Source organism: Staurois parvus, unplaced genomic scaffold, assembly GCF_062004578.1.
Source record: "Staurois parvus isolate SC_StPar_1 unplaced genomic scaffold, SC_StPar_1.0 ptg000404l, whole genome shotgun sequence".
Classification (NCBI taxonomy): Eukaryota; Metazoa; Chordata; class Amphibia; order Anura; family Ranidae; genus Staurois; species Staurois parvus.
In genome coordinates this window covers 3,836,597-3,851,684 of record NW_028318200.1, presented here as the reverse complement: position 1 = coordinate 3,851,684, position 15,088 = coordinate 3,836,597, and the positions used below count along the sequence as shown (strand labels likewise).

Below are 15,088 nucleotides of genomic sequence, written 5' to 3'. Positions count from 1 at the left end.
AACATGCATTTGCTTCAAAACTGGCCTACCACCAATTTATCAGCATCATCTTCCTGAGTAATAACAGTTGATTGTGCCTGTAGACGGTGTGTCAAGATGCCTGCCGTCTCCACCAGAGGTGCACATGACAGGGTGACAACAGAAATGCAATACATGGTTACCCCCTATAAGGAAGTGCCTGATCAATGGACTTCAAGGTAAGATCACCAGGTAATACTTTCATGAAAATTTTTTTTCGCATTTGACCAGAGGGTTGAACGAAAAAAAAAACCTGACAGATAACCGCATCAATGCAAATGAAGTTGATGTAGAGGATCTCTCCCGCTGAAATATTGTATTCTGACAGGGGGGACTGCCCCACCAGAATACACTGATTGAATGCTGGTTGCCTAAGTGCCTAGACAGGAATTAAGGAAGCGGGAGCTGGGGTACCTGTCAAAAAAAGCTTTTGCTTCCTCTTTTATAGCTGTGGTGTTGTGTACAAGTGATTCCAACAAGGTCATTTTAACACTCATCATTAGAATGATATATATTAAAAGGATTGCATTCACCTGTCTAAACACAACTCTAAAAAGACAAGTTTTGCTTCAAGCAGAAATAACTATCCAGAAGCAATATCTTACATGGCTATCATCATGTAATCTAACAGGCAAGAAAAAATAATTTACCTGTGAGGGAGGAGGCATTGGATGAGAATCATCATACATTAACCTCTCAGCAGTCCTTTTCATTTTATCATCCTGACAAAAATGAATATTGCAAAATCAAATATTCATACAGAATTTGACTGAGGCACAAGATCACAATTTTATGCACAAGCTGGTTTGAAGGAATGATTAAAAAAAAACACAACTTTTTATACAATATAGTAGTGCTCAACAATACCTTAAAGTGGTTGTAAAGGAAGACAGAGAGAGAAAGACAAAGAAAGAGGGGGAGAGAGGGGGGGAAGGAGAGTGAGTGAGAGAGGGGAGAGGAGGGGAGAGAAGGAGAGAGAGAGAAGGAGAGAGAGAGAAGGAGAGAGAGAGAGAAGGAGACGGAGGAGAGAGAGAGAGAGAAGGAGAAGGAGAGAGAGAGATAGGGGGGAAGGAGAGAGAGGGAGAAGGAGGGGGCGCGCGAAGGGGGGAGAGCGCGAAGGAGAGAGAGAGCGCGAAGGAGAGCGCGAAGGAGAGAGAGAGAGAGCGCGAAGGAGAGAGAGAGAGCGAAGGGGGGAGAGAGAGAGAGCGAAGGGGGGAGAGAGCGCGGAGGGGAGAGAGAGCTCGCGAAGGGGAGGGAGAGAGAGAGAGAGAGCGAAGGGGAGGGAGAGAGAGAGAGAGCGAAGGGGGGAGAGAGCGCGGAGGGGAGAGAGAGCTCGCGAAGGGGAGGGAGAGAGAGAGAGAGAGAGAGAGCGAAGGGGAGGGAGAGAGAGAGCGAAGGGGAGGGAGAGAGAGAGAGAGCGAAGGGGAGGGAGAGAGAGAGAGAGCGAAGGGGAGAGAGAGAGAGAGAGAGCGAAGGGGGGAGAGAGAGCGAGAGAGCGAAGGGGGGAGAGAGAGCGAAGGGGAGAGAGAGAGAGAGAGAGCGAAGGGGAGAGAGAGAGAGAGAGCGAAGGGGAGAGAGAGAGAGAGAGAGCGAAGGGGAGAGAGAGCGAAGGGGAGAGAGAGAGAGAGCGAAGGGGAGAGAGAGAGAGAGCGAAGGGGAGAGAGAGAGAGAGAGAGAGCGAAGGGGAGAGAGAGAGAGAGAGAGAGCGAAGGGGGGGAGGGAGAGCACAGAGGAGAGAGAGCGCGAGCGCAAAGGAGAGAGAGAGCGAAGGGGAGAGAGAGAGAGCGAAGGGGAGAGAGAGAGAGCGAAGGGGAGAGAGAGAGAGCGAAGGGGAGAGAGAGAGAGCGAAGGGGAGAGAGAGAGAGCGAAGGGGGGAGAGAGAGAGAGCGAAGGGGGGAGAGAGAGAGCGAAGGGGGGGGAGAGAGAGCGAAGGGGAGAGAGAGAGCGAAGGGGAGAGAGAGAGCGAAGGGGAGAGAGAGAGCGAAGGGGAGAGAGAGCGAGAGAGCGAGGGGGGAGAGCGAGAGAGCGAGGGGGGAGAGAGAGAGAGCGAGGGGGGAGAGAGAGAGAGCGAGGGGGGAGAGAGAGAGAGCGAGGGGGAGAGAGAGAGAGCGAGGGGGAGAGAGAGAGAGCGAGGGGGAGAGAGAGCGAGGGGGGAGAGAGAGCGAGGGGGGAGAGAGAGCGAGGGGGGAGAGAGAGCGAGGGGGGAGAGAGAGCGAGGGGGAGAGAGAGCGAGGGGGAGAGAGAGAGCGAGGGGGAGAGAGAGAGCGAGGGGGAGAGAGAGAGCGAGGGGGAGAGAGAGAGAGAGGGGGAGAGAGAGAGCGAGGGGGAGAGAGAGAGAGAGGGGGGAGAGAGCGCGAGGGGGAGAGAGCGCGAAGGGGAGAGAGAGAGAGCGCGAAGGGGAGAGAGAGCGAGGGGGAGAGAGAGAGGGGGGGAGAGCGCGAAGGGGAGAGAGAGAGAGCGCGAAGGGGAGAGAGAGAGAGCGCGAAGGGGAGAGAGAGAGAGCGCGAAGGGGAGAGAGAGCGAAGGGGAGAGAGAGCGAAGGGGAGAGAGAGCGAAGGGGAGAGAGAGCGAAGGGGAGAGAGAGCGAGAGAGGGAGAGCGAGAGAGGGAGAGAGAGAGAGAGCGAGGGAGAGAGAGAGAGAGCGAGGGGGGAGAGAGAGAGCGAGGGGGGAGAGAGAGAGAGCGAGGGGGGAGAGAGAGAGAGCGAGGGGGGAGAGAGAGAGAGCGAGGGGGGAGAGAGAGAGAGCGAGGGGGGAGAGAGAGAGAGCGAGGGGGAGAGAGAGCGCGCGAGGGGGGAGAGAGAGCGCGCGAAGGGGGAGAGAGAGAGCGCGCGAAGGGGGAGAGAGAGAGCGCGCGAAGGGGGGAGAGAGAGAGCGCGCGAAGGGGGGAGAGAGAGCGCGCGAAGGGGGGGAGAGAGAGCGCGCGAAGGGGGGGAGAGAGAGCGCGCGAAGGGGGGGAGAGAGAGCGCGCGAAGGGGGGGAGAGAGAGCGCGCGAAGGGGGGAGAGAGAGAGCGCGCGAAGGGGGGAGAGAGAGAGCGCGCGAAGGGGGGAGAGAGAGAGAGCGAAGGGGGGGAGAGAGAGCGAAGGGGGGGGAGAGAGAGCGAAGGGGGGGGAGAGAGAGCGAAGGGGAGAGAGAGCGAAGGGGAGAGAGAGCGAAGGGGAGAGAGAGCGAAGGGGAGAGAGAGCGAAGGGGAGAGAGAGCGAGAGAGCGAGGGGGGAGAGAGGGAGAGCGAGGGGGGAGAGAGGGAGAGCGAGGGGGGAGAGAGGGAGAGCGAGGGGGGAGAGAGGGAGAGCGAGGGGGAGAGAGGGAGAGCGAGGGGGAGAGAGAGCGAGGGGGGAGAGAGAGAGCGAGGGGGGAGAGAGAGAGAGCGAGGGGGAGAGAGAGAGAGCGAGGGGGGAGAGAGAGAGAGCGAGGGGGGAGAGAGAGAGAGCGAGGGGGGAGAGAGAGAGAGCGAGGGGGGAGAGAGAGCGAGGGGGGAGAGAGAGCGCGCGAAGGGGGAGAGAGAGAGCGCGAAGGGGGAGAGAGAGAGCGCGAAGGGGGGAGAGAGAGAGCGCGAAGGGGGGAGAGAGAGAGCGCGAAGGGGGGAGAGAGAGAGCGCGAAGGGGGGAGAGAGAGAGCGCGAAGGGGGGAGAGAGAGAGCGCGAAGGGGGGAGAGAGCGCGAAGGGGGGAGAGAGCGCGAAGGGGGGAGAGAGCGCGAAGGGGAGAGAGAGCGAAGGGGAGAGAGAATGAGGGAGAGGGAGAGAGAGGGAGAGGGAGAGAGAGGGAGGGGGAGAGAGAGGGAGAGGGAGGGGGGAGAGAGAGAGGGGGGGGAGAGGGGGGGGAGAGAGAGAGAGAGAGAGAGAGAGAGAGAGAGAGAGAGAGAGAGAGAGAGAGAGAGAGAGAGAGGGAGAGGGGGGGGGGAGGGAGGGGGGGAGAGAAAGAAGGAGAGAGAGAGAGAGAGAGAGAGAGAGAGAGAAGGAGAGAGAGATAGAGAAGGAGAGAGAGATAGAGAAGGAGAGAGAGATAGAGAAGGAGAGGGACCCACTGTGCACATATCATATTAGATATGGTGGGCCTGGCTGACATTGTTAAGTTCCAACAACTTTCTTCTGCTATATGTAGCCCTTTACTCAAGAATACAATATTCCTTTGGATGTAGCTGATGAAATATGCTGACAAGGGACAATCACCCTAGTCTGTATGTTAAAAAAGCTCAGACGCACATTTTCTAAATATGACGTAAATATTGAAGTAATAAACTAATTTTGTAGGTGCTCTTCAAGAACAGTTAATACTTTCCCTCCCGTCCTCTTCATGTTTCAGTGTAAATTATGGTTTAGTATTGTACTCACCAACCATTGTTTAAGATAGCTGGATAGTTGATGTAATCTATGGTGCCACCATTATGGTTTACTAGAAATTAAAAACTAATGTGTTCTTACCTGTAACCAAGGGTGTTCCAGGGCTTCCTTTGTTGTCAGTCTCTTTTCTGGATCAACAACTAACAGATTCTTCACAAGATCTACAGCTTTAAAAATATATTGTCTGTAAGCAGTTTTAGAGTTATACCATGGATTAAATCAGTGCCAAAATTAAGAAACCAGTGAATCAAATATACAAGCCAGAAGGCATGTTTTAAATGACCCAATTTGTTTTTCCCTACGTTAACACTGTGTAGAGGCTGGGGTACTTATGATAATCTTCAAATCAACCACCTATGCTTCCCTGTTATTTAAGGGTGAACTTTGAGAGTCTCTATTGCATACTGAAGCTCAATGATGGGTTGGCACAGTGCCAGGAAGGAGATGGGTTTAACCGCTTGTGGACCACCTCACACAGACATACTGCTGCAGGGCAGCTGCTCTGTGCTGGTTATCTTCCTTGCAGCACAAGCCGATTAGTGGGTCCTGGCCAATGATTTATGGCCAGGACCCGACGACAGGTGAAGCGGATGACAGGACAGAGCTCTGTGATTGAAAACAGCACAGAGCTCTGTCATGATAGTGGCAATGTGCCAGTTTTTCTTTCCATTGCAAAGCAGGGAATACAAACTGGCACATTCCCTAGTACACTCAGCACACAATCAGCACAACACTTAACACATTGTTAGGCACACAGTTAACCCTTTGATTGCCTTTAGATGTTATCCCCTTCCCAGCCAGTGTCATTAATGCAGTGTTAGTGTATATTACTAGTACTGAATAAGTATTAGTGTCACTGGAGAGGTTAGTGGCAATTAGTCAGTTCCCACAAAGTGTCAGATTGAGCACCATACTATCACAGTCCCAGTATAAGTAGTTGATCCCTGCCATTACTAGTATAATAAAATTCCAGTATCTATACCATAGTATGTAGGCGCTATAACTTACACGCAAACCAATCAATATATACTTATTGGGATTTTGAATTTTTTTTTATACCAAAGACATTTTGACAAAAATTTCTGAAGAAATTGTATTTATTTTTTTATTGGATATGTTTTATAGTAGAAAGTAAAAAAATTTTTTTTTTTTAAATTTTGGTCTTTTTTCGTTTATATCACAAAAAAACAAAGCAAAAAGAAACCCAGTGGTGACCAAGTACCACCAAAGGAAAGCTCTATGTGTACGAAAAAAAAAAGTTTATACAAATTTTGTTTGGGTACAGTGTTACATGATTGCGCAATTACCAGTTAAAATAGCGCAGTGCTCAACTGCACAAAATGGCCTGGTCATGAAGAGGGGAAAATCTTCCGGAGCTCAAGTGGTTAATCTAGACTTGGTCAGAATCTAATTTTCATGTACAGTACGTCCTGCGCCTGGAGTTTAAGGAGGTGCCACAGGAAACAATCTGAAGACTTACACACAGCTACTTGTAGGAAGAACTGCCTGCCCTTAAGAATTGTTTTATCTGACTAAAGGTTTGGGCCAGAGTTAGGCTTAGTGTAGAGAAGCCAGGGAATATAAAGCTCAATGTATCTCAGCAGATAAGGTTTCAAATAGCTAGGCGCCAGCTGTAACATTCGGGCAGTTTTGTGACCAAGTTGAGACTTTAAATTCTGACATTTGAAAATAGATTGAGCATATGAGATAAACAGCTAGCACATTGGTATACTCATTCATATTCATACCTGCATCTGATACATTATTCCAAGCACCAGAAATAAATGTGTAATGTCCTCCTGTGATCTGATCCTTAAGAGGCATTTTATTATTTTTCTCAGAAAATGGTGGGTATCCACCAAGGCTGCAATACAAAGACATACCTGTGAACATACATTACAACTATCATTACTCATTATTATATAAAATAGAAAAAAAATGTATTGAAAATGCAATAAAAAAAATTTAATTCCATCTCATTAGTTTCTAATTTATTTATTCTCCAATAATTCAAGCCCCCATTCTTTTAAACAAGCCCCAACATACTTACCATACAAAAAGAATAACTCCTAAACTCCAGAAATCCACTGCACTACTGTATCCAGCTGTGCCAGCTGTGTTCAGCACCTCAGGAGCCAAGTAAGTAGGGGTTCCACATAATGTCTTCATCAACAAGGTTTCTCCAAGAATTTTGGACTGGCCAAAGTCTGTGATCTGTGGAATTGCAGCAACACACACTATAACAGGACATTTATTTCAACCTTAACTCTAAGCAGATATAGAGGACACAAGTCAATGCAGCTCTGCATTCATGTATATATTAAATGTAATTGTTTAAATGCAAGAAGTATCTGCATAGTATTGGTCTCTTGCTATCTCTGTACAGCAAGGCTGGAGAATGAAAGAAAGAAGCAGTACAAGCAGCCAATCATTTCTTTTCCTGACAAGAAGCATGCTGATTGGAAAAGAAAGCAGAGTGACAGAGAGATGAACTCCTCACTTTGTTGCTTCTCCTTCACTGTCGAGCCGTAGGCTAGTATGGGTACAGTTTGACTTGGGCTCAGAGAAAGTGGGCTAAATCATGCTGGCCATCAGACTGAGGACAATGGTTTTGCTTTTTTTAAAGGGCTATTCATGTTTAGTTCTGACTGGAGATCTGCTTTAAATATGATCTATAATGATCCCAATAAAACACTGTTTAATAAACCACATCCTATTTGAACTCAATACCAGAATTGCTAGTGCAATTCTCTTGGTCCAGAGTTTCATTGCATTTCCTAAATAGCATTGCTTCTATGGAGCAGCAATGTTTGTGTGAGAAAAAAAAAAGCAGTATTTTTGAATACCTCAGTCATAAAAGGGTTCAAAATCTCCAAGACTTCAGGCACAAGCACACACCACTATCTGTGAAGTAACAAGACTGCTGGCAGGATGCAGTCGCATGACCAGAACACCATGTAGTGGATTGTACCAGGCTATGAAAGCATTAAACAAAAGGAGTTTTGTATTCACTCTAAAATCCTATTTTTGGAGTCCACTAAAGCATACAGGAAGTCTTAAAACTTTGGGTTACACTGCCAACTAGAGAAAGATTAGACACTGACAAACAAATATGCTGTAAGCTGGTCCAGGGTATATATCCTCCTGCCATTCTACTACCAACATGCCTCAATTTGTAGCACCGCAGTCCCAAGTGCGTGATCATAAACACGGGGCCTGTATGCCTCAATAACGGACTCCTAGAAAAAGGATTTACGGTGAGAACCAGTTTCCTTTCTGTCCATTAGCGGGTGTGACATGGGGTAGTTAGATCTCAGGGTAGATGCGTTATTTCAGTGAGTCCACTGCAGACAGGATGTATCTTCAAGGGCTTAGTAGCCCACTTTTATTTAAAAGAAAGCAAAAGTTCACAAACGAATGATTTTCCACGTGGGGAAACCTCTCCAACTTGAACAGAAATCCACATATTGGAAAATGCAGAGCCACCTAGCCCATAAGCTCACTCAGCTTCACTTGCAGTACCTCTCCTAGATACTTGTCTCTCTAGCCTTTAGACACAGCACCCTGCTGTAAGGCCCACACTGGCCTATGGATGTGGGTTCTCCTGACACCCTGACAGGAGCCGACCTAACTCCTGGAACGGAGACCTCTGTCTCTTGGCTCCTGGCCGGGTCCTCTGACCCTTCAATGAGACCTTCTGCCTCCCCCACTGGGAGTGGTCTCCAACTGGGAGCACCGAGCGATTCTCAGGCCTGAGTATATAATGACACCTCACAGCTGTGTACTCCAGACTACAGATGTCTAGCAAAACCCAGACACAGGATTGAATGTTCTGACCCAGAGCTGCAAAATCCAGAGAAAGTCTATTCCACAGCTTTCTCTGCCTAGAAATACTAGCCTGGAATGTTGCACTGACTCTAAATGAGAATCACGTGTCACATTTTCCTATCTTTTCACAGTGACAGGGTCTCGACCTGTCACAGGGGCCACAGGAATTCAAAGGGATAAGTAATTATTTTTTAATAAACATGTTATACTTACCTGCTCTATGTAATGGTTCTGCACAGAGCAGCCATCCTCCTCGAAGGTCCCCCGCTGGTGCTCCTGGCTCCTCCCCACTAGATAGTGCCTCCATAGCAAGTCCAGTGACACACAGAGTGGCTTCCGCCAACACTCTCTTGTCACTATTTGCTCTCGTGCACATCGCTGGATCAAGATCAGGCTCAGGTAAGTATAAGGGATGGGGGGGAAGCTGCTCAAAGAAGGTTTTTTACCTTAATGCATAAAATGTAATAAGGTAAAAAACAAACAAACAAAAACATTTACCTACAGAACCACTTTAGGTCTCCGGGACAATCCAAAGCCTTTCAACTGAAGGGTGGGCAACAAAGAAAGCAAGTCCTAACAAGCTCACTGTAAAGAAAAGGAACTTGGGACTACCTGGAGCTGAAAGAACTGTCTGAAGGACCTTATACCCGAAGCTAGTATCAAATAAGACAGAAAATGCCCACCTGATAAAAATTGGAGAACATTTTAAGAGAAGACCAGGTTGCAGCCTTGCAAATCTCAGAAACAGTTACACAATACCAAAAAGTTTAAAATCTTCTCACAGCCCTAATGTAGTGAGCCTTAACAAGAAAGGGGGGAACCCATCCTTAAGCTGGCCTTACATGGACCGAAATTTGGCCAGTTAAAATTTTGATCCAAGTACGGGCAGGCTGGTTGTATATTATCAATCAACCTGTGTGCAACTAGCCTGTTGGAAAGTGTTCTCTTGACCAGCGCCACAGGCTGATCAATGTATTTTGATGAAGGGGGGGGAGAGTCTTTTCACCATCAGAATGCAATAGCTCAGTGAGAGATCAAATGTGTGGATGGGGGAATAGAGTAATTTTCTTTTTCATTTAACCCACTGGTTGAACGAAAAAAAGCAAACAAAAAAAACCCAAAAAAACAATTACTCATGAATAGCCAGCCTTAAGTCCATAAAAGCCTGAACGATGATCTGTTTGCCTTCTAGAGATGGTGAAATGAGAATCCAGGGCATCTTTCCAGGGCCCATCCTGGATAACAAAGAGAATTAGTCTTTTTGAAAGACACTGTGGCTAAGAGATAAACTTGCACAGCAGACAATTGGGAGACATTGGGGTTGATTTGCTAAAAGCAAATAGTCTGTGCACTGCAAGTGGACTTGCAAGTGCAGTTGCTCTAGATCCGAGGGGAAGCTCTGAAATGGGGGGAAGCTCTGCTGCTTCTACCATATAATCATGTGCAAGAAATAAATGCTGTTTTTTTATTTTCCTTGCATGTGATTGAGTATTCTTTGCAAAGTGAAGCTTTACCTCCCTTAGATTGTAAGCTCCAAGGAGCAGGGCCCTCCTAACCCTCTTGTATTGAACTGTATTATTGCTGTATTGTTTCCCTTTATATTTTAAAGTGCTGAGCAAACTGTTGGCACTATATAAATCCTGTATAATAATAATTTACTAAGCTATGGAGCAACTGCACTTGCAGTGCACAGTATATTTGCCTTTAGTAAATCAACTCCACTATCTTTTGATGAATTGGAGCTGGATAAAAGGGACAAGACAACAACGCCCTGGTTAAGGTGAAAGGCAGAGGGTACCTTGGACAGGAAGGAAGTCCTGGGCCTCATCATCTTGTCCCTATTCAACACCAAAGCAATTTCTTTGCAAGCCTGCCAGTTCAGACAGTCACCTTGTAGAGGCGATAGTTACAAGGAAAGCAACCTTATGGGTGAAAAAAGAGCGAGTTCAGTTGGTGGCTTCTGAAGTGGTAAAAGAGCAATATTTACATTCCACAGAGTCAAATGGGAGTGGATGAGAGGAAACACATGGCAGACTTCTTGCACAAACAATAAAATACCAGCAGTGTCTGAAACACAATGAAAAGAACAGAGACCTTTAATGGTGCCAAGAGCCAAACCTTCATCCAGACCCTACTGCAGGAAGGAGAGGAGTCATACCATGCAGAAGATACCTAGGTGGATGCCCCTGGGATAACACCACGTGAAGTATGCCTTTCAAATTCCATAATAAACATTGTGGAAAGTGGACTGCCTAGTTTTGAGCATCGTAGGAAATACAAACTCAAAAAATTCCCCTCTCTCTTAGAACCTGGACTTCAACAGGCATGTCATTAACCTTTTCGCTAAGGAGAGCTTATGACACAACTTCCGCTGACATCACTCCTGGGATTTGGAACACATGCTGGTATGCGGCGGCCATCTTAATTCCCATTCATAATATACAAAGCGGATTACACCTAGTGCCAGGAAAGGCACTTTTTTTGTGAGTGGCATTTCTACTGTTTGACCCCATATTAAAGTTTTATAGTTTTACACTATGAGATGTCTGGTTTTGTTTTGATTTATGCTGAAAATATGAAATACTGCCTGTGGAGGAGAAGAGTTGCCGATCTAGTGGAAAATTTTTGGTTACTACCAGCAACCACGTTTATAAGGGCGAAGGAATATAGGCCATCAGGACTGGATTTCAAACTGGGATAGTCCCAAAAAGTGAGTGTGACTTACCTAGAGATAGGTGGTTTACATCTACGTGGGGCACCAGTGTGAACACAGTGAAGCACTTGTCATTTCAGTATGGAATATCACCATTAAAGATACAGCACCGTTGCACCAATTATTCACATGTTGGTACTGAATATTAATATTGTATTTGTATTTTGCTCAGTGTTATCACTTTAAAGATTGCACAGTTTATTTTGTCTATTTGTGACCTTAGTGCGGTCCATTTTTCAAATATATAAAATTTTGTGTGTAGAAATTCACATTTAGGACTGCTGCTACATAGGTATCTTATATATAGTTAAATTCCTTCACATATATGTCAATTAATTTTTTTCCTAAGCGCAACAGCACCCCTTTTTTCTTTCAAACACCTTTAACAAAGGTCCTGGAACACCCCTGGCGGTAAAGGCCCACTCTCCCAGGTCTAGCGTGGCTGGTTAGGGAAATCTGCCTTCCAATTGTCTGTGCACTATCAAGTCTGTGACATGAAGCTCTGTCCAAAACAGGAGCATCTCTAGCTTTCTTCCTGCAGCAAGATTTCTGGGTCCTTCTCAATGACTGATGTATGCCACTGCCATTGTATGACAACTGAATTCAGACTGAATGGACTTCAGTCCACTGTCAGCTGAAATCAGGAACAAACTGCACTCCTGTGATGCACAGGAGAAGTTTAGCCAAAAAAGCTTTGACTGTACTTCTCTTCTGAATCCTGCAGCCCAGAGGCTTTGTAGAGTTAAGGGTCACAACATACTTGGTAGCTAGACCTTATTAATAGTCTCAGTTGTCCACAAGCTAGATTTTATTTATGCAAACTGACCGATACCAAGAACTCTCAGCTGCTTGCTGAAAAGAATGAGTGCTGACCGATCACTACAACTGGTACAACTATGGCCTGTTTTTGTTGGGTTTTTTTTTGGAATCCATTCAAGGGCACCCGCAGGAACGAACCTTAGTTTACTTGGTGTCTCAGACAAGAAGATTTTCTTTTTTTTTTTAAATGGAGGTGCTGTGCAAAGCCCTCCTGTATAAAGTGTTTGTTTGCTGCCTTGCTGAATAAAAGCAAAGGAAAAAGCTTGCTTGGACTTTTCCAAGGTGTTCCTGTCTCATGCAGGGTTTACTACTCATGATATCAGTTGAACCGGTCACCAAAACCAAAAGTATCAAATCAGCTGCAGAGCTGACCTGTGACACTAACTTTTATTCTTAAATGTTGACCAGGCTCTCCTGTTGTACTGATGTCACTGCACACTGTATGCTTCTCACAGTGTGCACTAGATGCTTAAGCAAGTCACCTCATTTCCTGGTTATGGGATGTCCAGCATCACGTAGCTCTTTTGTTTCTAGCCTGACTATCCCCAGTCTGTCCCATTCAATTGATTTCATTTCTTTTAGTGAGAAGCTCGAAATTACATTTGGATGTTATCAAGGGCAGTCGTCTTGCAAATTCAATCTGTCTAGGAATATCCAATCCTTCAGACCAACATCCAGCCTTCAAGGCATTTTGATATGTGTCCTCTCAAAAGCCAGTCCATTGTTTGCATCAGGGCCAAGGGCATTTGAAAGTAGTATTGAGGCAAGGTTAAGTTACACTTTCAGGAATGTGCAGTACCCTGCTTGTGTCCCACTAGCCATTATCTGCCTGTATTGCACATAGAAGCTCAGAGACCCAGTGATGATGTTACCGAGTCTAAAAAAAGGGGTAGGCAATGAAAACAAAGGTTTACAACAATATTTACATATAGATGAGGAGAAACCAGGAAGTGCAAATTCTAAGCAGAATAAACTTCAGCTTTAAAAGCTTTGAGTGGCATTGAAAAATGCATTTCTTTGTACACTGTGGCCTCAATATAAAAAACTGGAGGTGTATGCCACAGAAACTAGATTCCATGTATTACTGTATCTCTGTGGGAGAGGACTGAAAACCATATGACTGGTTGCTATGAGCAGAGACTATTTTTCTTCCACCATCTATATTAGCACAAGATATATAGTTAAAGGAGAAGTACAGCCAAAGTTCTGTGGATCACAGAAGTGCAGTTCATTCTGCACTCCTGTGACCCATTTTCAGCTGACAGCGCGCTAAAGTCTGAGCAGACAGCAGTGACTGACAGTCACCGCTCTCTGCTCACAGCGGAGGGAAGACTCAGCGATCCCATACTTCTCTTTTAATAATGCTCACCTTTATACAACATTCTTCATTAGTGGAGGATAGCAGCACATTTTCAAGCTTTAGATCTCGATGTATGACTCCGTTGTCATGAAGGTACTATGAAAAAACAAGACATGTTAAACTTCCTACTATGCAAACATGCTTCTATATAAGTAAACTTTTATAACAAGAAGTTACACTGAACTCAAAACATAATGTAAATGTTTATATTGTTAATATTATTATATGATATAAGAATTCTAAAATAAATTATATTTTCCATTTATTATTTTGTTTAGATTTACTCTTATTCAATAAAAACAAAACAACAAAAAACACAATGGACTATCTCCACTGGTGTGGTGCCCTTATTGATTTCTACATGTCCGAAAAGCATGAGATGGCATTCATTCTGCCACCCGTACTATCCAGATATGACAAAAAATGTTTGTGCACGGCACTCTGGTTGAAGCAGACTGTGGTATGACGAGAGAACATTACAGAACCTAAACAATCAAAGCATTTTGTCAATTATGATAAACCTATGCAGTCATAAGGTGGTGTGACTTGATTGATTTGCAAGGCTTTTATGACATGCTATTTGACCTATATGACAGCACCCATGGCTGCTAACCTTTTTCACTTCAAATATAATTATTTTCTCCAGATTCATTTTAAAGTATATCTAAACCCTAGATGTAAAAGAAATATTACCATACCATTTTATTGATTGCACTGAATTACTATCCCCCTTGAAGCTTGCATTGGACATAAATCACACAGCAAAAATCTCCCAGCACTTCAATAAGAGGGTGACATTGTCTTTCCATGGTTAACATGCAGGAGCAGTGTTGTCACCCTTAGCAGTGTATAATCCTTTCAGTATGTGTTTTTATATTTCTTTGTATATATAGCCTGTAATTATAAAATGTGATAGGCACAACTATTATTTGGTCCTTTTATATACTGTGTACATGGTTGTTTGTAGCCCAGTCATTTTATTTTATTGATCCTCTTTCCTTACTCTAGCTCTAACCGTAGACAATAAATCAATGTCTGCAGAAGTGGGCAAATCCAAGCTTTTCATTTGTCTAATATGTATAAAGCATATTATTTGCTAGATTCTATTAAACCATCATCATGGTCACTTTATCAAACACCATTGCTTTTCATTATAAACCCAGGGATGTTGAATTTGTATTGCCCGACACCTGGGACACATAGTTCTGGGCGTCGGGCAGGTCGTTTTTTTTCCAACCTTTAGCCCTGCAAGCAGCAGGGCTCACCTATCAGGTTGAAGCATTCGGGCAGCAGCGCTGCCACCAATTGTTTTCACACACAGTGCTTGCCTCTCCCCTCCTCGTGTGAACCTCCCCCCATGTGAGGTCTCCTAGGCTCCGCTTGCCCATCTGAGGGCATGGGATCGGTTCACCGCCATTGGACAGAGGAGAGGGAGGAAAGCGGACACAGCTGCTCCCCTCCCCTTCTTGTCCTGACTTGAAGTTACGTTATGATGTCACTTCCGGGTCCCCGTTGAGAGATTCTCGGCTACGGGAAAGAATGTAATGCAGTGCGATGTGAACTGCATTAAATCCAGTGGAGTACAGGAGACATCCAGGGTCTTTTAGACCTTGAATGTCTCAATAAAGAGAATCTGTCACCAAAAATCACTACATAGGGGACTTGTCCCCTATGTATTGAAAAAAAAAATTAAAGTAAAAAATGTTTTTTTTTTTAATTGTAAAAAATTTAAGTTACACCCAACCACATAACCTCACCCCCCACCCCCCAAATTGAGGCCCCCCCACCCTCACATATATACGCACATACAAACGTGAAAGCACACGCTGGGACGCCTACACATGAAAACTTCAACTGCGATACACATGCCAGAATGAGAGCAATAATTCTAGCACCAGACCTCCGTAAAACTATACTGATGACCTATAAGGGGCTTTAAATGTGTCGCCTATAGAAAATATAGGGCACTGAAGTTCGTCGCCATTTCACAAGCGCGCACACATTTAAAG

At 45.5% G+C, this 15,088-nt stretch overlaps 1 protein-coding gene across 1 annotated transcript in view; it reads right to left on the bottom strand.

The window, feature by feature from the left end:
* The window catches only part of CHEK2 (checkpoint kinase 2), a 72,911-nt gene that overhangs the window by 16,940 nt on the left and 40,883 nt on the right, over positions 1-15,088 (bottom strand). The window contains exons 10-14 of the mRNA XM_089686665.1: positions 13,089-13,175; positions 6,410-6,573; positions 6,108-6,223; positions 4,441-4,526; positions 669-740 (exon numbers count right to left, since the gene is read on the bottom strand). Coding sequence (XP_089542791.1) covers positions 669-740; positions 4,441-4,526; positions 6,108-6,223; positions 6,410-6,573; positions 13,089-13,175 — 525 coding nt within the window. The remainder of the gene's footprint in view (positions 1-668; positions 741-4,440; positions 4,527-6,107; positions 6,224-6,409; positions 6,574-13,088; positions 13,176-15,088) is intronic.